The sequence below is a fragment of the Temnothorax curvispinosus genome, unplaced genomic scaffold, assembly GCF_003070985.1.
Source record: "Temnothorax curvispinosus isolate PA1 unplaced genomic scaffold, ASM307098v1 QBEX01010630.1, whole genome shotgun sequence".
Classification (NCBI taxonomy): Eukaryota; Metazoa; Arthropoda; class Insecta; order Hymenoptera; family Formicidae; genus Temnothorax; species Temnothorax curvispinosus.
Window position 1 is genome coordinate 216,041 of NW_020220410.1, and position 24,879 is coordinate 240,919.

Below are 24,879 nucleotides of genomic sequence, written 5' to 3' on the forward strand. Positions count from 1 at the left end.
ATATTACAGCGGGGACGTTTGCACATGAACGATATCGTCGATAAGCTTGCTTTCAGACAGGTAAGGAATTCAGATGACACTTTCGCATTTCGAAGCCCGCGCTCGAATTTCCTTTCGAGGCACGTCGATCTCGAGGCGGAGCATCATCGGAGATACGAAATACGTGCCTTCGACTTCTTTTCACGTGACTTCTGCATTTCCCTTCGATCGGGAGGTCGGGAGTCGGAGGGTCGACGCCGTCCTTCGCGACGGTATGAACGAGACGACGTTATCAAAGTCGCGCGACCGGAAACGGCCACGAAACGATCGAAGGGAAGAATTCTCGTCGCACGAGGGAGGAACAAAGGAGGCACCGACGAATCGTCGTGCGCTAAACATTATGCGACTCGTTGCGCCGGCAAACGCGCAAAATTACGGTTCTGTAACGCCGTACAACATCATTTCGCATTAGCGCAACGATAACCGACCGCATCGCACGTATGTTGCACGCGCGTTACATAATAAACGCGTGCCCCATTGTTTATTGCATAACCACGTTACGGTACAGCTATCGCTATGGTGTCTGGCACTCGCATGGTTGACTATAACACGTGACTATACAGTATACAGCGGTGCGCTCGTTATCCCAGAGATTTACTGCACCACATTTCAATTCCCACAACAGTTTAAAATTAGCTACCTTTCCTTCAGATTCGCTTGAATTCCCTTAGAAATTAATTACAGGATTGCGTTGTAGATTTCTTTATGTATTCCCCAGAAATCCAACTTTTCCTAGTTGCAAAAATAATGTGCGGTCGGTCACGAAAACTTAGGAACGACGAGGACATTAAGAATGTAGAGAGAACGCTTATATTCACGTGATAATATATCGTGGACCTAGTATGTCACGGGAAGGCGAAACGGAGGTCAAAGTTGAAAGCTGACCAAATATAAGAGCTCCTTTGCTCTCACCATGATGATCCCCGTCATCTATTGACGTGAGTGGCACGTCCGTTGCGATCTGTTGATCTATCACGCACGTGAGAGAGGAATTCTGTTATTCGACAAGTACTCTTCTCTACATAATACAGATGACTGATACGTATTATTCTTAATGTCAAATATATTTGTAATCGATCGCAAGTTAAAAAGTACCATTAAAATTCTGTTCGACTCGTTTACTGGATCGTCATGCGAGTCCACACGTATCGTACATATACAGAAATATCGAAACCGCCAATTTATAAAAAATATGAAACATTTTTAAAAAATGTTTTGAATAAAAAATTTTAAAGTTAGATACGTATAATGCATGCAATACATTTTTTAGAACATGTGTTTTTTATGAGACGTTTTATATATATAAACGTAACTGATATTTTTTTTAATTATATATTTATTTAAATAATTTAATTCCCAATTATTCTGTGTATGAAAATCAAAATTATTAAAAATCAATTTTTACGAAACTATTTTATTTTAACATATTTTGATATAAAATATGAAATACTTTTTAAAATACTAATTTTTCGATTATCTTGTGATACTTTAAAGTTTTTATATACACAATAGAATGAGATATAAATTAATAAATGAAAAACAACATATAACTGCATTTAAAATAAATATGCAGTTCCCCGTTGCAAATTAGAAATCTTTTAAAAATACAATAAATATTTGTGTTGTCAACTGATCATTTTACTCCGTGCATAAAAGAAATAAAATAATCGAATATTTTGATATTTTGTATCAAAATAAGTCATAATTAAATATATTTCATAATTATTTTTTTGTCTCTACTTATTATTAATACTCTAATACGTACAAAAATAATTAAGTTATTTTTAATATTAATATTTGCAGAGTTATCAAGGAATTATGTAAAAAAATATTACGATCTTATTTGAAAAAATCGCCGGAAAGTACATCTCATGAAAATTCACGCTCTAAAAAATTTATTTATACGCATTATACTTCCCTCTTAAAAACTTTTTATCTGAAATTTATTTTACGTCATAATAAAATGTGAAATATTTTCTTCTACTACTGATTTTTTATGACTTTATCTTAACACTTGTATGCAAAATGATTCGAGGAGAATTGTCAAAGCATGAATATAAAGAAAATATTGTTGTTCCATTTAAAAAATATCTCGACGATAAAAAGTTTTTAAGAGGAAAGTATAATGCGTATAAATAAATTTTTTAAAGCGTGAATTTTCATGAAGTGTACTTTTCGGCGATATTTTTTCAAATGAGATCGTAATATTTTTTTACATAATTCCTTGATAACTCTGCAAATATTAATATTGAAAATAACTTAATTATTTTTGCAAATATTAATATTACATAATAAAAATACATGATATAAAAAAATGCGTTGCATGCATTATATTACCCTTTTGCAATATCCTTAAAACTTTTATTTACAACTTTTCCTCAAAATTGCTTCGTGGTTGATATATGTATTTGGAGGTTCCGATGCTTTTCCCTCGCTCTATACATCTACATGAATCGTACATGACCGTAGTCGATGAGAATGAATGCTGTGGTATCGAGAGCCCCTCTGGCGAACGCCATTCGCCATTCTATAGTAAACTCTTTGCCGGTAGTGCTTTCCAGTGACATCGCACTCGTGCGATCTTTGTTCGGCCTGAAGCGTATCGTTTTGCACACGCGTGTTTATGGGTCACGTCGCTCGTTGTTCATTCATGGCCGGAACTTCGCCGCTATCGCGTTCGATCGCGTATAAAACGCGGGAGACATTGTTGTCTAAAGAAGATTATTGTTGGGCGATATTTTACTGAAAGATCCCCTTTAATACTTCTTCATGGCGACTTAGCCTCGTCGCTCAACGACGTGATGATAATAAAGTGAACGCTTCGCTGGCACTGACAATGAGTCGGAGATATATACGGGTGCCGAGAAGCTAACGACCCTAATTCTTCTAATTACGACCGCAGAATGCAATTTTCGTTTCTATGTTCGCTGCACGATTTCTACAGATAACTTGGCGTTTACTATCGCGTTTGCTGCATAATCAATCATTTCTGATTACATTGCAGATAACATCGTTATCTTTATCCTATTCAGAAAAAAATATGATTTTAATATGATGTTTTAATGATTATAATTATCACCTTTAATCTCCCAATTAGTAAATAAATTCCTTAACATTGAAACACGATATAGTTTTCGATTTTTTTGGTCCATTTTGAAATAATGCGAAGTATTTATTCTTATGAGATAGATCTGCTCTTAAATTGTGTAAAGTGAAACGTGAAAGTATTACAACCGAAAATTTTTTTTAAATACATATCCACCATCTTTGAGTGAATTTTCTGAGACATTTCACGTATCCGCATACGATTTCCCCTCTCAAAACTCCGTACGACAAGATAACTCGTTGTCATAGGGCAGATGCACGTATCGCGGAAGATGTCTTCGCGAAACCCTCCTAAGAACAATGCGCCGCCGGCGATTCCCAGGGGCGCAGGAGAAGGGGATGCACACGCGCACCCGCTCGCGCGCTCGGCGGCGCGCGGCGGCAGAGGGGGTGATCGGAACGGAGAAAACCGAGAGAGCGAAAGCCGCGGCACTGTATCTCCCCCTCCCCCCTTCCCTCCCATCCCAATGTGTACTGACAGAGAGAACGCGCTGGGGTGGCAGCAGCTCGACGAGCACGGCGAGGGGTAGCGGCGACGGCGGCGGCGGCGATGGCAGCGGCGGCGGCGGCGGCGGAAGTGTACGGGGGCGCGAGAGAGGAAGGGTGGCAAAGGCGCATGCCAGTTGGGCCCTCGCCGCGCTACGAGTCGGGCAACCCCAGAATTCTCGCCCTCTCTTCGCCGGAACAGCCCGGCACGGTCGCGCGACGTTAACCCTCCTTCGCGCGCGGCGTACTCCGAAGCGGAGCATCTACGGCGGGCCCCGCCGCCCTTTCTACCCTGTCCTTGGCGTCAGCGAGCCACGGGCTCGCCGCCGTTGTCGCCGAGGATGCCGGAGCAGTGATAACAATCGATGATAATAATTGCCGCGCGCCGCTTCCGGCGCGTCCTCCCGTGACCCCGGCGAGGACGATCGACTGCCGTCTGTCTCGCGCGCGCGATCGGGCAGACGATCAGCCTCGGCGGCGCGGCGCCTCGCCATATCTCGCCGGCATCGTACAAGTGGTGTAGCGAGCGTTGAGCGCGACGGAGAAAGAAAATGCGCGGACGTTGCCCCGCGACACCCGGCACGTGATCGTGCACCGGTCGACACCCGGGGGACTCTTCCGGGGTGTCTCTTCGAGTGTGATTATCACAATCGCGAGTGACACGAGTGTCTTGGTCGCGACCTCCAGATAGAAGTTGGTCAGAGGGGGATCTCATCGCGGCGATTAATGAAAGTTGTCCTCATGGATCCGTGGCATTAGTCCTCACCAATGAAATACTTAAATATTTCGGTATATATTTGAGGCTAAATATAATTGCCCGCTTTTCTTTTAGTGTCTAATTTAAAGCCATTTTTATTAGGCAAATATAAAACGTGGAATTGGATGGATTATTTAATGTTGAATGTGCGGTGATAATGTACATTTAAATAGCATTTTATGAATTATCCACGCCTTCATTACGATCTATGTTACTGGTAAAATAGTCTTCTGGAAAATATCCTTGCATTGTATTCGCGAAAATAATTTGAAAATTAGAAAATCAAAAATGCAAAACGAAAAATAGTAATGACAAATTGTCATAGATGGTTATGTGATAGTTTTAATTGGCATACGGTTTTTCATTAATTTTATGTACTTTATCACCGCGAAGATCTTCGAGTCGAGAAAATCACGAAAAAATCATCGTATTGAACCGTCGTATTATGGAATTTACATGAGCCTTCATATCGCGAGAAGTCTCGCTTCGATTTTTACTCCGACTCGAAAGTTCACACGGAAGGGCAACGTACGCGGTAGTTCGGATAGGGTTGATCGCGGAAGGCCAAGGGCGGTGCGAACGGGAGTTGACGAGCAATCGACCCTCGCTCAAACGAAGTTTTGCAATATTCAGATGATCAGAGGATATTCAGGACGCGCGCGTCGCGAAGGCACGTTAATTCGACGCGGTGGTACGCGGAAGGAATTTCGTGAAACATGCAAAGTCCCTCAAAAGGCATTCCACCTCTCGTTGCGCGTTTATTTATCCCAACCGCTCGTCGCTCCGCGGAAACGAATGCTAATCGGGGAGGGATGGAGTAATGTGCTAACTCGTGCGACGAATATTGAGGGTTGAGGGACGCGAGATATACGGGATGGAGACCAAGTTGAAATTGTCGCGCGATACGCCCAACTAATGCGTTTTATCATTAAATACACTTCGTTGAGTGCGCTCCATTGTTTCCGCATTCGCGTCAAATTGATTCGACGCTCGTTGATTTTATTCGAAATGTTTCCGCACGCCTATCCGCGATTTGATAATTCGAACGAAGCTGTCGCGGCTCGTGTCACGGCGCCGACCGTGTGTCTCGATCGATGTTTTAATCAAGAAAATAGTCCGAGTGAAACCACGTATTTACGGTTTCGCCGACGCGACGCGACGCTTGCGACACGGCAAAAACCGGGATGGGGTTTGCTCGTTTGAGGATAGGGTTAAAATCGATGTGGCATTTAAGCGCCGGTAGTTATTTACCTGTATCACGCTACTTTGTTTTTTTTTTATTCGAGAGAGATATATATATATATATATATATATATTTAACGGCAGGATTTTATTCGCGTAACATTGGAAATTTTTGTTCATTAAATCAAGATATAATTTCTATATCAATTTTCTTCGAACGGAATAACAAGCTTCGTGAAAAACATCGTGTTTGGCATTAAACTCGCTCGCGATATATATAACTACCTTTTTAAAGATTATCTGAAAGGTTAAAGAGATTACACGGGAAAGCTATTAAAAAATCAGCGCAATCCAAACGATGCTGGTTACGCTCCCACGAGCGAAAGTAATTGGACGACGGGAATTTATATTTTGCATGAGAAAGAAAAAAATTCTAAGACGTACTCGCTTTTCTCGTAGCGTACGGTGAACAGCCTTTTGATAAAACCGGCGGCGGTTACCGAGAGCGTATAGCGGTGGCAACCTGATTATTCATGTATTCGACTAGCAACTCCGGCAACTCTGTTTTCGATGCACGCTTTACACGCTGCCGAATACATTAACGTCGCTCGCAGAGGCGATAATGCGATGGGAAGATAGTACTCCTTTTCTTTTTTTTTATCCGTAACAAGCATCGCCAAATTACTGGCGATATCGTTCCGAGTAGAGCATAGAATGTAGTGTTTTATCTATCGGAGGTCTCTCTCTCGTAATTTTGACATAATTTTCAATGCCGCGCGTGTGCATTTTATTCGCGTTTAAAGGGTGGATAGAGGGAATAAAAAGAAATGAATTATCACACGTATCGCGTTTGTATACCTTCGAAAATATAGTAGACAGGATTTTGTCTCGCGTCGAAAAGAGAAGAAAAATTTATGCGCGAAAGAGTCAATTTTCTCTCCGTTCCGAAATGGAACGAGAAATTGCAATAGATAAAACGGATGACTCAATTATGCGATGTATTTTTTATTACTCCGCTGTTATTACGTGCCGCACCTAAATTTAATGAACATCAACATTAACATTGAGTTGTTTGCAGCGTAGCTGCGGGAAAAGTCGTCGCGCAGCTTTTAATATGTCTTGATGCATATCGTCGACCGTTTAAATGAGTTTATGATCGGTTCATTGCTTCGAGGGGATTCCTCTCCTCGTCGCGGAGCTCGAATCCGTCGAGGCGCCACATTTTCAGGAAAATTTAAGTACTATGTACGTGTACACGACGGTGACATATAACATAGATTTAAATTCTTTGAGCGACGAAGACGAGGCGGCCCGGCGGCTGCTGCGGCGCACCTTTATTTTCACAAATGCATGCAACCTTCGATAAACGGTGATGGACTCTATAACGAGTTTACGCGAGTTTGCGAAGTGGTTATCACCGGCGTCGACACGGACAGTCTTCGCTTTTAATCCGTTTCCCAACTTTCCCGGCTGGTCGTACGTTTCCTTTATAGGGGCGACTGTATAAATGCATTTCTCGTTAGGGGAAATTTGACGAACAGCATTACGCACATCCGCGTCGATGTTTTTTCCCCGGAAACTTACACGAGCCTTGCCCGTCCGTTGTTGGATTGTTTTTGCAAAATATCACGAGGGAAATTGCGACAACTCGACAAGAATGGACGTACGCCATTTTCTCGTGGGAGAGGGGGCTGTTTGTATTAATACGGGATTGCACGTCCCGCGTTGCGAGGGAAACGACATTTCCGCGCGACAGGTAATTTGCTATTCCGCTTTAGAATTAGCCGACTAATTGCCACGGTTTCATGATGAGGGCGAATTCGAAGCTCGCGGAAACACACCGTGTACACGTCGCGACACGTGTAACGCCGCGCAATGAGCTCACCGCCGCGCGCGCGAGATCTCTGTCGCTTCTAGCTTCATTATTCGTCTCGTGTCTTCTTAATATCGGCAGATCAATAGAGCGGGCGATTGGCGTGACGAAATTCTCGTGCCGAGTCCGCGCTACTTTGCAAGTGCGTAACGACCGCGATGGACCGCGCAAACTGCGAGAGTGCAAGCGTCAGCTTGAATATGACATCGCAACTCTACTCGTCGATACTAACGGGTAACGCTCGAACGTGCTGCTGCTCGATGCCGATCAGGAAACAGCGAGGAAAGCCAGAGCGAGCCCTCCGAGTGTGCGATCGATGGTAAACTTGGTCGTACGTGTAAAAATGTAAAAAAAAAGAGAGGATTTTCGTCGACCAACGATCGGGGTCGATTTAGAAGTATTCACGGAAGAGTGCAAGAAACGCGCGAAGGTGTCGTCGATGTGGGAAGCAGCCAACATGTTCGCGTGCCTGTGGAATTTTTTCGACTGGTAAGACGTGTAATGGCATTTATTTGTGTATAAGGCGCCGGCTATAACGCGGAAAACTTTTATTCAGAACACCTGTTTTTCATTCTTCCTTCTTTCAGGAATAAACCGATCACTATCATTTTCTACTTATCGAATCTCGCCGTGATATCTCACATCCGCATCTCGATATTTTCCGTATCTTGTTCAGAAACTCCTTCGACTCTTATCTTGCGCGTCGCGAAAGGAATTTTAATTACTGGCTGAAAGCGAGTATAATTAAAACGAATACAATTAGAATAATATCACGGGTCGATAATCGTACAATCTTGCTTTCATTAATGACGCAACATATTATGCGATATTTTCGCGGCTTAAAATCGCTCTCTTGTAACCCGCGTTTTTTATTAATTCACAAAGGCGGAAACGGGCATGATGGAATTCGTTCGGCCGACTGCAACTTAGCGTTTCATAATTCGTCGGAAACGCATTAGCGGGCGCATACGGCGAAGGACGCGATAAATCCTTTCTCCTTCATGCCATCCTCACATAGACTTATTAGTTTATTACAGGCAAAGTACTTACTCGCTTCTGATCAGATTTCCCGAGCATTCATCTTTTTTCTTTGAAGAAAAATAAGCTTTTCTTTATTCGTTGTTTTATATATTTGTGTGTTTATGTATTTGTGTGGGTATGTAATTATGTTATACAATATTATAATTTTATACATAATTATATGTACATACATATACACATATAATTATATGTATTCGAAGAAATTGTATTCTGCTGTTGCACTTGTCGTTACCTATCTCTTCTTATCTTCATTTTACTCGCGAAATATTTCGAGACAATTGAAATAAAAAAAATAGAGGCTTCGCAATGGAAGCACGAAGGTCCGTAATGCAATCGCGATATCGCCGGACGATTTGACACAGAGCAAGTTCTACCTTCGTCTTCCATTACTTTTTTCCTCCCAGACAATTTTCAGTCCCTCCCTTCAGAATATCCTCTCTAGACAATTTTCAGTCTGTATCTCAGTTGTCCACATTATTATTTCATCATTCCAACGTTTCGTCCGTTATCATTGTGCGAGGAAGATGTTCAATTGTAACTGCTTGTGAAACTCCGAGGAATATGTGCGAGGAGATCCACATCAAAAGAGCGCTATGACTGATTCATGAAACTGTGCATGAAACACACAAATAGCATCACTCCTTCGCCCCTCCATCCAGATGATTGAACAAAGCGAATACTATTTTTGTTATACCCGAGTATTTTGATTGTATTATTGTTCGTCCAATATTTCGTGATCAGTATCTTTTTTTTTATAAAAAATTCAACTGCAACCACTTTAAAATCTATAGGAATGTGCGCGGAGTAAAAATAGCGGAAATTGGACGAATATCTTGTTTTTCCAACTTTGATCGCGAAGCTCGATAAAAACTAACATCCTGCAGAAAAATTTTAGAAGTAATTATTTGTCTAAATTATTCAGTTTTATCGTTCCAAAATAGCTATGAGCGAATGAGACGTAAATAACGCGAATGTTTGTCAACTCCAATCTCATCGAGGAGATCAATAAAAATCAAGTCCCGCGGGAAGGTTGGGAGATTTTTCGACATGCCTTTGTCGATTGCGTGTTTTAAAATGTATTCTCGCGGCGCGTAGCCGTAGAGATCTCCAGTCGAACATCGCCCACAAAGTAGACGCGAGAATGTCCGAAAAAGCTCAAGCTCTTCTTCTCTTTACCCCTGTATCTTTTTCCATCTCTCGTGACGCGCCCGTAGGATATGTACGCGCGAATCACTGCCGCCTCTGTACCGTGCATAAACCCGTCTGCTATCGAGCCATCGCTTCGATACATCTGGAGCTTTTTCATCTGGCTCGTAGTCGCGCGAAATGTGCGCGAAATGTACGCGCTGGTGAAAATACGGTCGAAAGAGAAGTACGGGCGAATAGAGCGTAGTATATCCGACGAGATCGACGTGGCATCGAAGCGAGGTATTGTAGCCTACGTCGCGATAAAGGGATGATTGTTGTCGATAAGGGAAGCGTGGGTGAAATGCGTATATAGGTCAAGCATGCCTCCGTTAAATTTGACTGTGCACATATGTGCGTTGTCCAGTACTCCCGTGCATACTCCCGTCTATGTCTCTCAAATTAGGGTTTATTAAAATTAAAAAAAATTAATTAAGAGAGAGGAAAAATTCTAAGCATTTACTCAGTTAACTTTATACCATTTTACCATTAACCTCGCTTGTTCGACGTGCCTTATACGGCAGCTTCTGGCACTGGGGCAAACTCTCAACAAAATGCTCATCCGCGGAACTCAACTACTTGCAAAATGCTATTTGTGCAAAATGGGAATTGCAACTTGACAAACATAATTCATCTCTTCGCGCTGGCTCCGTTGTTTCGTTACGCAAGCCCCTTTGTGTGTCCGCTTACAAGTGGAAGTTCGCCCGCTTTTAAGCGTCCTATTCCTCCTCGTACGATGGGATTCTACTATTTTCACCGAACGAACTTTTCGCCATGATTATCGATCGGCTACCTAGGTCATGTGGCGAGGGATTGCACTCACTGGGAAAGACTTGCACGACTGCGACACGTGCGTCGCGTACGGCATGCGCGATATATAAAGGTCCATTCACACATACCATTGACGGTATATTCAGAATAATAGCGTAACGGCATTGTGGTCACGTTGTTATGATATTTGCGTTTTGTTGATTGTCGCTCGTGTGCAACGTAAAATTCGACTACTGTGGTTGTATCCAGTTAAAAAAAAATTATAAAGAATTAGAAGAATATTGTGATATAAATTCAACGATACGAAAAAAGGGGTGAATATTTGCAAGTCTAGACGATTATATGACGTCGAATAATGCGCTGCAAATTGTTATTAACTGAAGGCTTCGAACGTGTAATTGATTACAAATACGCTCAATTGTTACATGGCACAACGATGATACGATATTATATTGAAAGCAGATACGAAGAGCTCTATACAGAAACAATTTGCGATCTTCAATGGTATTGTTGCAATTGACGCGATTCTGAATGATCGCGTTACTCTAATTAACTGTTCAATTTATGACTTATGTCGTGCGGACTATTGATAAAATAAACATGTAGGTATATCTGTCGCGCGCGGCGTGGGATGTAAATATTAAATTTCTAAAAATAACAGTTCTACCGCATATTTTATCCGATATTGTGGAGATAAGGGGTCGGAAGGTCACGAGCGAAAATCGACGGAGAGACACGAGAAAGGGAGACGATTCGCCGTTGCCTCGAAAGGGGATCCATTCTGTTTCAATTATACTCTTGGGATGCTATGAGAGGAAATGACGTATTGATGTATATACCACGACCGACAAGACGCCGTGTATCGATCTAAACCGGTGTAAACTTCATGTGCACTCATCGCTACATGTAGAATATCAGGCTCGAAGAGCGTGTCGTAATAATTAACTCACAGCTCGCTGAGTTTATAATTTGCATCGATAAATAAATTGCAAATTTTCCGATTGTACAGATACGATCATATTGTATTAATTTCGATATATTTTCGGATTCTGTCAACGGCGGTGACATAAACAATTAAGATTTTGATCTAGTTTTCTATTTGTTACTCATAAAAATTCCGTACGTTTTTGCTGCGTCATTAAATGAATTCTTTATATGACATGATTTTTATAAATCACTATTTGAAATAACGATCATTTCCTGCATTAAACCTATACGTAAACTACTTATTTCAAGCTTATTTCAAAAGTGGTAATAGAGATGCCGACAATTTTAAAAATCTTTATATCGAAGTACAGTTTTCCAAACAAAAAGTTTATAATCTTGTTTGTCGCCTCATTGAAATTCATACTATTTCTCATACCGCGTGTATCACTTTCGAAAGAAGCATCCTCGTGTAGCGCTGGTTAGCCGACCTGTAAGCTGCGAGATAACTTTTAGTCCCGCGATCAATATTCAACGGGGCAGCTTGACAAAGAGCAACAGGATGCATCCGCTGGGAAGTTAACATAAATTCTCCAACTAATATCCTGTCTTACACCATTAAGCTCGGCGCGCTTATAAATTAGCCTTGGCGTACGGTTTATTTTGCTTTCCCATAAATTTCATACCGGCTGCTCTCCGGAGCAGCCAACTGTCTCCCCGGCAGTCATCTCGCGAGTCACTCAGCACTTACTCAGACTTCACGACAGAGAGAGGCAAACGTAAAGTCCGCCGATAAATTTCTTCGGCGACGGTAAGCCGCGGTCTGCGGCTGCGGAAAAGGCAGAAAGAAGGAGACGAGAGGAGAGGACGGAGGTGGCGGGAAGAGAAAGAACGAGGGAAAGGACGAGCGGAAGCAGCTTTATCGACTAGACCCGGCCTGTATTGGGACCTGCAGATACCTGCAGGAGTCGTTCGCCATGTTTGTCCCACTTGTACGTGTTTCACGACGACAGCACGACTACAATGCTTCTCGCTCAACTTTCGGGAATTAAAAAACGAAAGAGAGAGAGAGAGAGAAACGGCGGAACAGCCGATCCGCATGCAAACTGCCGGAAGAGAGTAAGCTCGGGAAAAGCGACGCGTTTTCATGGAGCTCATACTCGGGAGGATCCTCTTACGTTCTTCCAATATGAAGCACAACGAGACGAGCAAGCACTTCGCGTCGGTTTACGCGAGGAGCTTTCATCCAGGATGCAAAAATATTTGCGAGTTCTTGGTGAAGAGGCTTTTCATGCACGTCTAGCCCCGTCTCGCTCCGCTCCTCTCCCCTTCCGTTCATCCTTCCCTCTAGCCACAAGACCGCCTCTGGTTTTCTCTACCACTGGATTTTTTGTTCTCGCCTACATTCTCTTTCTCCTCCCCATTCAACCGCGATAAAATCGAGCGTAATTAAATATCTGTAATGTGTTTATATACATACAACGTCTAAAGAAAGATCCGATAACGAAAATTAAAGTAAGTCCGATATATATACATTCGTTCGTGAAATATGTAGGTTGCTGCCAAGACGACAAGCTCCCAATTAACTTGACTACTACATATCTATCCTCTTAAAATATGCATTTTATTCCTTCTTTATTTGCCTAAAACGAAACCTGTGTGGGACTGGAGACTCGGATATATAGGTATATACATCGTGTTTATTCAAACGATTGCTTCATGAACACGGTCGAGGTCTCTGCATTCATATGTAACCTCCACATGCTAATTTTATCCTGACCTTCCCGCGGATGCTGCGTTTCCTATCCGGCAAGGTCATCCGTGAAAAAAAGATCCCGTTTATATAACTTTTATACATTGCCGTCTCCCTCGTCCATTAGCGATTTATCGACGTCCAATTATTCGCGACGCTTCTTCGCATCTATTTCCGTAGGATATCGATTTCGATGCTTTCGACATGAATTTCTGGGTCAAGTGGCACGGGGAACTTAAAGCGATCGCGAGCGTGTGCGTTACGATGCTGTCGCGCAAAGGAGTAAATTTTCTCCGGCACTAAAAATACCGGAAATACGATCGTGGCTGAGAGCGTCCTGGGGAAATGACGTTTAATACGCATAAATGATATTTTAATAACGTAAATGCTGCCGTGGATTTGAAGCATATTTCTATATAATCTAGGCGCGTATACAGACCGGCGGGGATCGCATTAAACTCTCGTTTTCAGACTGTCGAGCGGCTGCCGCATGTGTTTTTAATTGTCTGCTTTACTTTGTCGCTCTCTCGTCACGTTCAACGTTACATTCGAGCACAACTACTCTAATTTCATTATGACGTGCGATACGCGATGGTGTCGTATTATTACGGTAAATATATGTCTGTAACATGAATACTGTAATAAGCGTGCAAGGAACAGCGGGAGCTTTTTCTACACTACTTTTCCACCGCGTGTTCCAAGCATACCAGAATTCTTTGATATGTTTGCCTCCGGTTTGCAGTTGGCGTTTGAAAACATTTCGTGATTATATCCTTTGCGTGTCGCAAACGATTTAATTCCCATTAAATTTTTAAGCAGTAAATTGCTAGAGATTCAAGTAATCAGAAATTTAAAATACAAATTTCATCCGAGAGATATCAGAATACTTTTATTATATTTATTTAATTTTATCCGATACCGAATATGCTAGAAGATAAACTCGCGAAATTGGAAAAGCTTTCATTTCTTTTAATTCTATCTAATATTCGCGAGTGGTCTGAAAGTTCTGGGGCATCGCGCGGCATAAACGGTAACTGCCAGAACGTATGAGGTGATAATCGCGGCGCCAGCGTTTCCGCTATATTGCCGTAAGAAGCATTCCTAACCCATAAAAGATCGGTGCGGTTGATACCGTCGCGTGGCGTAGAGACGTATGCCGCATTCACCGCGCGCCACCGCGAATAAACGAGTGTACACGCCGCGCTACATCAAAGGGTTAAATCGTGGCGCATCGCACCGCATCGCGGCGACCCAATTTCGGTCGCCCGCCGCGTGCGCGAGCGTTAAAGTAACATACGACGATGCATTTTGAGTACACTCCGCGCGACGCGACGCAGCGGTTCCTCAACGTTCGCATTTCGCATCCCCCGACGACCGCGCGGTTTCTCCGTAGCGCGGTCGTAAATGCCAAAACTCCAGGCATCGTCGCCGAGTGTCGCGTGTCGCCCCGCTTCTGTAGCGATCCGTCGTACTAGACAAGTCATTAGACTTTGCGTCTGTTGCAGCTAAAAGTTAGAATTAATTTTCTTCGAACCATCTACATAGTCGACTACAAAATAAGTATCACGATGCTTGCGGGTTCATATTCAGCAACATTTGCGACTCTCCACTATTTTCATTTTGCTGTTGTATGATCGCACAATTACATTATCGAATAATTGGATTATTATTATCGTTATGTGTTAGAATAGTTCTAATTAATCGTACTTTTTGGAACGTTTAACATTGAAAATTGTCGTAAAGAACAGAGATTTTTCTGAGACGTAACAGATTTATCGTACTTGTACGTGAACATCACGTTTTTACGGCATGCCTCGTGTAGAACTCGTTTCGTATTTTATTTCGGTCTTATAGCGCCATTTGGAGGATTATCATGATCGCTAAAACAACGAAAAGGAAAAAGTCAATAGCATCGTCTTTTACGAAGACGTGGACTTTCGAGCACGGTTGTGGAAGAGAACGGTAGTTTGGCGATCCCGGAGATGGAAACAGCTCTATTAGGACGCACGCGAGTGCGGTTTAGTACGTTGGTTTTTAATTACATCGTGAAGCTCAGGAGTTATAGGGCGCGGAATCTCCTTTTCTCTCTCTCTCTCGCTCTGGATCAGACATTAGAGCAGCAATTTTGCGCCAATTAAGGGCAGTCATTAAAATCCGCGCGTACAGTCGCGGACTGCGAGCGGATCGGAAGACGCGAGCCACGCAACGGAGTCTCTGGAATTTCATTTGGACGCTATTCCGCTTGCTATTCCAGATGAATGCGACGTTATAATGGCATTAATCATTCCGTCGTCGACGTTGCAGCGCAACGCGCGTCCCGTTACAGTCGATTATCTTATCATCGTCTAAATGCGATTGAATTCTAATGCCGGGTAAGATCAGCGAGCGGCATTCAGCAGGGGCGAATTGGAAACGGATCGGCAAACCGATCGGCAATCGAATCTGCGGTTTCGGCAAGCCGATACGTTGCTGTCGCTTTCATGCAGCTTTTTGGGTAATCGACAATTTGACGTCATCAGTCGACTATACGCGGCCTCGCCCGTCAACGGATTGACCGATCCCGCAATTAGAATGCGGGGAAAGACGGGTTTAGAAAAGATTGATGTCTATAAAAGAGAAATCGACGTTAATTATAATAACCCTTTCGAACAGTAATCTGACTGATTATTCGGATCGGATTCATCTACGTGCGCGGCGTCTCGTTCGGAAAGGTCGCGAACGAATATCTGTAATACGTCGATTTTTCAAGACTTTTTTCGGAGGGTATAACGATATCGAACACACTCGATGCGATATCGAGTTACTGTATTTAGCACGATATTGGATGACATTACATTTTACACATTGTATCTCGATGGCGATTGAGACGGAAAGATTCAATTATCGACGCACGCGGGAACGAGATACTCTTGCGTCGCGCCGGGAGCTCGATGACATCGATTTATAACAGTTCTCACGATTTCGGGAGATTAAATCGAATCAAGTCGAACTGATAAAATGATTCAGGCGCTTTAATATCGGGCAACACGCGCCGGGAATAGAAAATGGAAATTCGACGGGGGTTTTGCCGCGTGTACCGGTGATCGAGGCGCACGCGGGCATCTCGTCACGTGCAATGTCCGGCCGTGGCCGCGCGCCACGACGGACAACAACGACGACGGACCGCAGAGCTGTACGGAACGGGCGTACGTGCTCGCCGGTCTCAGGAATAAAACCGTCCGGGAAACGATAAATCGATCTCTCCCGCTAACCGAGGCGACTTTCTGAACGAACGGCCACGCGTCACGTCGCGCAACCACCACATTGCACCTATCGACGGTGCAGCTCGGGTAATAAAAAGCGATGGCGCGTTATGCCTTTGCGACTGCACGGCGCGCAAGGGCATCCTGTGCATAGTGTGTTGACCCTTTCCTCCCTGTGTAGTGTGCAGGCAAATGCCATTGCTACATCTCGACGGTTGCCACAACAGAACGTGACTTTTCGTATATGTACAGGAATGGCGAGGAGAGGCAACATATACGCCAGTCACACTAATTTTTTTAAGAAGAACACACGCGAACATATGATTCTCTCGTAAAAGGGCGATACTGTAATAAAGGAAATGGGAGGATAAAGCGACATGAAGAATAATGAAGCTAGTGAAATGTTCCATTGTTTAAATTTCACGACGCACTCGAAACGAGTCGTTTTGTCGTCAGTTTCAATTATTTTACCGTTTAATTTAACCGGGGTGATTCGTAACCGCGAATGTCCACCGGTTTTCTAAAGGAACAATGCGTGTTTCGCGTATAGCATTACATTATTTCAATATGCAGTCACTGCTCGGTATGATGACACTCGGTTCTCTAGCGCGGAAAGTTTTATTCGACGAGTCGGAATGAAACTTTCATTTCAGAGCCTTTTTTTTAGGCGCCGTGGTAGGTATCGACCGGTCTTTCCGTCTGCATGGCCTGCAATAAATTTTCAATGCTGCCATATCGAAAAACACCGAGGCGTAGCTTCGTCGTCCGTATTGTCTGAGAATCGAGGTCGAGATTCGTCCGCGAGTCACGCCAGCGGAAAGTGACGATCGCTCGATATCGTTCGACAGGCATTGAGACGATTATTTTTGAAGAGTAGCGGAAGTCGGAGAGAAAATGTAGCAAAATATATTACGAAAGAGCGATACAGTGAAAAAGGCGAGATATTCACAATAAAATGTCAGATTTAGCGGATGACGTAAAAGCGGATTTGTTTGCCCCAAGGAATTGGTTAATTATAAATGTAATAAATGATAAATTGTGTTGCATTCCCCGTCGCAAGTGTCTCAAAGTCAATTTTTTTTCTGTTACAGGCTCGACCAGCCGGTGACCAGCTCTACGCCCGGAATGGACAATAAAAAGGTAAAGTTATCTGATATTTACCAATAAATCGACGTGCGATAATTTATCCCGTAGATATAATTCCTGAAAATTATATTTACGTTTCTTCTCGAGAGAAACTCGACCAAGATAGAATTTATCTTCATGAAGACGCTAAAATTACGACAAAATCGCGTCGCGGAGTATTCGCGTGGTGGATCGCTATAAATAACGGTCGTTCCCACGATCGATTATTACTTACTGTTTGGAGCCGCAACGTTTAATGAGTTGCATGCCGACCGCGGGGTCTTTATGTGAGCGAGAATGGCAGAGGTTTAGCGCGGCGAACCATCCGCGCTGCTCTCCCAATTAGAGGCATCGCTCGAATTAGCATCGTGTGACTCGGCGATTACCTCGTTGGGGATAATGGCCGAGCGATACGAATCGGCCGTGATTTAATTCGACGCCGCCGCGAGACGAGGAGGGTGCAGGAGGGGTGAGAGAGAGAGAGAGAGAGAGCGAAAGTTTACCGCGAGAGAGTTCGGCCGGGCTTTTCCTGTTCCGCGGAAACGAAGTTTCCCTCGGGAATCGGGATCGGCGAACCCGGGGAGTTTCGTCTTTTTTGGTCGGTCGAGCCGCCCGCACTCGCTTCCGTCGTCGAGGAACTGCGCGCGAGCAGCTCTTGTAATTTAACGGATTACCCGGGCGACTCCTCTTCCGTGTCCGGCTTTTTCGTGGCGCGCGACGAAAGCTCGTATATGGGAAATTTCAGGGACACGAGACGGACGACCGTGCGCCGAAGGCGAAACCGGACGACGGAACGTTGCGCTAATGTTCTTCCGCAATTCCTGCGTAACGTTCGCGGCTGCATCATTCTCGCGAGGAGAGATCAATCACGAGGGACTTCCTCTTGCATCGACAATGCACGTGTTACTTGATGTATCCTCCGGGAGAGCAAATGCCCAACGGTGCATTGTATAGTTCTTACCGTTCGCGATTTAGGGGCACTCTCTATGCGCTATACGTGCGCGCGTTATAAAACGTGTGTCGTTTGCGAGTTTCTCAAAGAGAAACGTCCGCGGCACTTTGTATTCCTGAAAAATACAGCTCGTGTTATCGGTGTTTCTTCGAGAGCGTCAGAAAACTACGGGCGTTCGTACCGAGGACATGGGGCATTTTCCGGAGCTTCTCTCCTCTTATGCCCTTAGATGAAATATGAAATCGTATCTAAGCGAGTCTCTTGTTGACGGTGGCCCTTCTAACAATATAAGAAGCAAGATCTGACAAGTGTCGCGTCTGAAAGCGCCATGTTGTCGGCATAAGGGCACAGCATTGCGCGTAACGTCGTGATTTTCCGGCGTACGAATTCTTATATAGATGCTCGTAAACCTAAATTTGCGATTTGTGAATAAATTTGTGATTTACCGTCCATAAATTTTAATAACGCACGAAAGAACACGGCGGAAGAATATTAGGAAATGGCATATTGATTTGCTCAGCGTCGTAAACTACTTCCTTATGACGCTACTTCCCGTACGATGTTAATGCTAGCGTTCTATCGTTCGATACAGAGCAATATCTCGCCATTGCGCGCAGTACATCACGAACGAAACTTGCGAGCGTCGCAAATATATAAACTATTTTCCGTCGCTGGCTTGCATTCGGAATCGGGGGGATGTCTCATAAAATTCGAAAGAAAAACGGAGAGCCAGGTGGGACCCGGGCGAGATAGAGAGAGAGAGCGCGCGCGCGAGCGGTAAATTATTCATTTCCACGTCAGGAATGGAGTTTCGAGTGTTTCCCACGACCCTCTCCAATCTTTTGTACCGAGACCGATACGCTGGCGCTCTTTTGCGCATGTATTTTTAAATCTAATGGGAAGGTAGAGGGAAATCGATAGGAGGCTGCATAATACACCGGGTCTATTTCGAGGATTAAATCCGACCGGATTTTGCAGAGGCACGTGCTCGTCATTGAAAATGCATCCGGCTGCCCAACGTCCACCGAGTAATTAGTTATTTAGCGATATTGGTTTTGTTCGTCGAATACCGGCGCGCCTTTTTCTTTTCTTCCCGACAAGCGTGACGGGAAGAGGGAAATCGACAGATCGGACGAATTTCACGTTCGAATGGCGAATGGCGCTATCGCTGCGGGTCTTTTCTTCCTTTTTCGTTTCCATGGCTTTTCATTATCGGATAGACGTTCCGAGTGGCGTGGCGAAATTTTTGTCGGCCAACGGCAATTTTGCGCGATAACGTGGCGCGTCGGCAAGCGGAAAAACGGATTTCGATCAGCCGCATTCGGGGAAGGCACCGAATAAAAGGTGTCGAGATCTCGGCCGCGTGGCTGATCGTGGCGAGAGAAAGATTCCAAATTTCACCGAAGATTTATTGCTTCCAGCTTTCTATCTTCATCCCGCGGGATCGCATTTACCTTGTAAATCCTTCGAATTTAGAAAATGTTTCAAGCTATTCAACACCTTATTTCAACACCATACGATATGACACGTGAACGTCTTGTAAATAATATCAATAATATCATGTTTCGCATTGCCAGCATATTTAGAAGTCGCGTAATAAAATCTATATTTAATCACATTTTTATATGTTACGTTAATTGAATGAATGCTTTTTAAAATTAGGTTTGCTCGTTTTAAAATCGTACAAATATATATTAATGAGTGTCACCGTGTTAAATCTTGCGATTAATTTCGCCTTGATAAAAATTTAATTAGATGTCATCAATTCTACTCACGATCCTCAAGTTTTATAAACATAATAATTAAATTTAAAGTGAAAGTTCTATATATAGAACCTTCAGTCTTTCGAAATTAATTAAGAAGAAACGAGCGATTAATCTTAACCTTTATTTAACCGATTTTTCGTCCTTTTTCACTTCAAGATAGGACAGTTCTAATTTAAGTAAATTAAATTCAACTGACATTGATGTAACGTCGGTCGTAAGATTTGTAAATGAGTGTCTTGATAAGAAAAGGGCGCGTTTTATTTTACAGATTGTCCAGTCGAGCACGCCGCCCGCCGTACCTGTTCAGGTACGTAGCAAGCACGATGGCTCGGGGGTGGCAGCTTCCGTGTCGGGGGTGCGCAGACGGAGCGGTCCTCAAGCGGGTCTGCGCTCGCCCGCCGCAAAAAGGCCCCTCTCCGCTCCCGTTGCGCTGCAGGGGTGGTTGTATAAACAAGGCTCGGAGGGTCTCATGCTGTGGAAGAAGCGTTGGTTCGTCCTCTCGGAGTACTGCCTCTTTTATTACAAGGGTGAGTTGTCCGCACGTTGTACCATCGACATATTCCTTTTGCGTATTTCAGCGTTTCTTTTTCCTGCTATTTTTGCCCTGAACGTAATGCTGCCGCATTACGGTACCGGTTTTAATGAGCTTTATTAGTCGGAAGTACAGTACAGCTCGTTCGGGATTCAATTTAACATTCGAATCCGGCAAATGTAACGTTTATTCGCTGCGTAATTATCAATTGACATTATGGACTGGAATAATCATTAATAATTATCCCAGAAGCTCCTATTAATCACCAATCCAACGGAAATTATAAAGTTAGTTATTAGTATAAATAAGCCCTCTCATCAACCGTATTGCGCAAATCGAACGAATGAGATTTTAATAGCCATTTCGCAGGAAATTGATATCCTTTGATAATTTCAGATTTCTTATAATAAAATCTAACTGACAAAAATGCAGCTTTTGCAATCGTGCAATAAAATAACGACAGTTTTCATTTTAAGGTAAATTATGATTTTTCAACAAATAGTTATTTCGAACGGTAAAAAAATCACTTCCAAGAAAATAAAATTTCTATTTCATAAACGTCAATGTCTCCAGAGTTTTTATTCGTATATGCTCTATTTACGAACTTTTATTTTGGTGCATTTACCAGATTCGCGAAAATATTCTGGAGTTCCGCCAAAAGTCTTATCCTGTTTTACGCCTTGCTAGTCTAGATCGCACAGACGACCAATTTCCAGTCGTCTTGGACGCCGTTGCTCGTCTAATCTCGGTTAGGGGCGCTAATTACTCTCGGACTCTTTGATTCGGTACGAGGATTCGTGCGCGGTCGCAGCCAGAGTCCAGAGATACGTCTCGCTAAAGATACACCCCGCGCGCGGCTTGTCTTCCACATCATCCGAGAAGGAAGTTTTCGTTGGAAGTTCGCAGCAACTCGGCGCGTCGTTTACGAACTTTGGTTAAATTAGATTTGATGCATACCGCCTTCTAATTAGCGGCCTCTCGAGCCTCCTCGAGTATCTTTACCCACAAAAGTAACTAATACTCGATAACAAGCTCTTCTCCCTTATCGTCCTGCTCGCGCAGATAGGCTTACTTGAAATATCAAGAGCATTAATTGATCTCCCGTGTTTTGAAAGAAAAGAATCTATTATTATACAGGTATTAATCTCTTAAGCGAATCTTCGCAAAACTTTTAAATTTTATAATCCTCCTTACATTTTTTTCCTCAAGCTCTCTTAAGTCTCAAAAATATATTTCTAAATCATTTTGTCGATATTTGTAAAATTTATGAAGCTAAAATGGAGAATGTGTGAGTTTTTTCATGTGCTATTATTTTGTTATTTTCGTATTTTTAATGGACGTTTGATAGAGAATAAGAAGTGTTTTGAATTTTTGCTTCAAATAAATATACGAGGCGCAAGGAGCACTGTCAAGAAACATTCTTTTCACGTCGCTCCACTCATAGCTTTATATGTTATTATTAACCCTGATCAAAGAATTCTAAAGTGTTGTTCGGAGCCAACAATAAGCACAAAACTTCAGTCATGAAGATATTTTCGTTTTATTGTTAAATGTACAAATAACAGCTTCTGCGCATTTTAAAATAAAACGAAAATATCTTTATAACGGGAGTTTGAAGTCTGATTATGAAATGTGAAAAGTTTGATCTTGTACACGCTTAATTGCTTTAACCACAATAGAGTTTATGTATAAACAATTAGATTTTACATTTCTAGTTATCGAAATACGAAAAAAGTATCTATGTGGATTAGTTAATTGAAATTCCACAGTCTGTAATTGATAAAAACTTTCGTTTATCGTTATTCTGGCATTTATCGTAAGCGGATCGCTCAGCTTGAAATTAATTTAGACTGAAATTTCAGCTTGTCCGAAACGTGCGAGAATTCGATTCGTTCGCCGAGATTTTGGCGGTGGCGGTTATACGTGATGTATATACATATGTACATACGAACACACATTTAAAAATCTGCTTTTATCTCGTTCGATAAAAATCCGTGGAATTTCGTGTCTTTTGATATTTATATCGCCATACAATATCGTGAACCATAGCAAATATGCAAATATTTATTTTTGCAAATGTTTAGTTATATGAAAGTACACGCCTGTATAGACATAGTGCATCAATCATAGGAATAGACTGTAGAGAAAATTTCGAGTTAAAAATAGAGAGAGAAAGGGAAGAGAGAGAGGATATTGCATATTGAAGTTATATCATCAAATGGTATATTTGAGCTAGTCAGGATTGAAAACAGGATGCAACAAATATTTTTACGTTTGACCGACTATCCGAACGTGACAGCTGCAGTTTCATTACGCGAGATGTATGGAGATATATCGTAGTCATGTATTTGGTATTTTTTGCGACCAAAAATTAAGACACATTGTGTGTGTGTGTGTGTGAAATATCGCGACAGCGTGCGCATAATTTGCGAGTTTTAACGCGAAATTACTAAATTAGATATTGCACCCTGATTTTGTAAATAAGATCAGTCTCACTCTCGTAACTTTTACTGCAACGTAGCAATTTACTAATTTTCAGGCCCGGAGGAGGAGAAACTGCTAGGTTCGATATTACTACCTTCGTACAGAGTTACCGTCTGCAAACCCGAGGACAAAGTCAACAAGAAGTTCGCCTTCAAGGCTGAACACGCGAACATGAGGACTTACCACTTCGCGGCTGACAGTCGGGAGAGCATGAACCAGTGGGTGAATGCTCTGACTCTGGCGACGCTTTTGCAAGATCCTAGCCCGTAAGTTCCTTGCACGCATTTTTAAGTTGTTTCAAATACTCACGGAAAACACACGGTAATTATGCAATAAGGTGTAATTATGTGATAACGTGAAAACCGAGAACAAGCACAGCTTACGGCCGAGCTCATCGATACGTTGTTGATCATAAGAAATTAAGTAAATTTAATTATTCAGTCCTAATTAGGAAATGCTAATGCGAGCCACCTCGAGTCGCCACGCTTTCGACGTTTAATAATTATTGGTTTATAAAACGAGGAGCGTCTGCATCTCTTATTGCTTTTGCCATTACGCAACTTGAATAAATAAACGGATACGAAGAGCGAAATGCAGTGATGTGATCGAAAAAAAACTAAGTTTTTTTTTAAATCCATTATTGTAATAATCGCTCGCGCTATTCTGCTATACACGTGAGCGTTTTAATTCTTCATATGGCGCATCGCTTTGTGAAAATAATCCTCCTAGTTTCAAACTCTCCCTCACTCGTTATTTTCTTCTGTATTCCGCTTCGTATTCGTAATACAGTTCCGTTTCACGCATCGCGCGCACCTGTATTTTGTCCGCGTGGAAATTTCGTTCAATTTTGCCTCTCATTCTTCTCGACCCTATTTTCTACATACGATTCAATAGCGATTTTTCAAAATTGTTGAATTCTAAAGCTTTTGAATATTATAAAAACTTTACCGGTCCATCACAGATTACTTCTCTCTTTCTCTCTCTCTTTCTCTCTCTCTCTCTCTCTCTCTCTCTCTCTCTCTCTCTCTCTCGAAAATCTTATCTTCTGTGAGCCATCGCGAAAATAAACGGTCCGCTTTTATTCTCACGATGGAATGTCTCCCCATTGTCTTAACTACGCCCGACGTCGCCCTGAAAGATGTCATTTTTTAAGACGACATCTCGACATTAAGCTTCGTCCGGAAATCCGAGCGAAGATCCCGAAATTAGCTCGGCGCTGCAACGGTGTGACGATGAACATCATCCCTTTGACGCGCCACGAAGGAAACTGGGACGGCACGGCCACCCAGCGTTTATTTGCACGCGAGAGTATCGCGATGCGGTCGTTGCAGCGCATCTGTCGTTCGCGCGTTATCGCGGCGTAACTAACCAACTCGTTAGTTAGTTTCTCGAGAGTTATTCGACCCGCGAGATACCGCCGGTGGATGAGCCCGGGCCGTTGTCCATTAGCACGTCGTCAGCGACACGCCGACGCAGCAGCGGACAACGGACGCTTCTCGCATGAGTTTTGTCCTTGTTCATATTTTAGTTAAAATTCTATTTACATCGAAAAACGGTTGAAGCGTTAGATTTTTAGCATGCACGTTAGTACCTAAGTTACCTAAAATAATGTTAAAAATTAATTTCTTTGCATTTAGTAACATGAGACATTTTCAAAACTCG

At 42.8% G+C, this 24,879-nt stretch overlaps 1 protein-coding gene across 10 annotated transcripts in view; it reads left to right on the forward strand.

Annotated features, from left to right (window-relative positions):
- Positions 1-24,879, forward strand: part of LOC112460563 — a 91,229-nt gene that overhangs the window by 17,114 nt on the left and 49,236 nt on the right. For 8 of the 10 annotated variants that reach the window (XR_003041453.1, XM_025025307.1, XM_025025309.1 and 5 more), the window contains 3 exons: positions 17,450-17,498; positions 20,470-20,728; positions 23,273-23,483. Coding sequence is in view for 9 of the 10 variants with exons in the window: in XM_025025307.1 (XP_024881075.1) it covers positions 17,450-17,498; positions 20,470-20,728; positions 23,273-23,483 (519 nt within the window). In the remaining variant the exon portion in view is untranslated. Of the gene's footprint in view, positions 1-3,782; positions 4,420-7,523; positions 7,932-17,449; positions 17,499-20,469; positions 20,729-23,272; positions 23,484-24,879 lie in introns of those variants that run through there. The other 2 variants (XM_025025310.1, XM_025025312.1) reach the window with 2 other exon arrangements.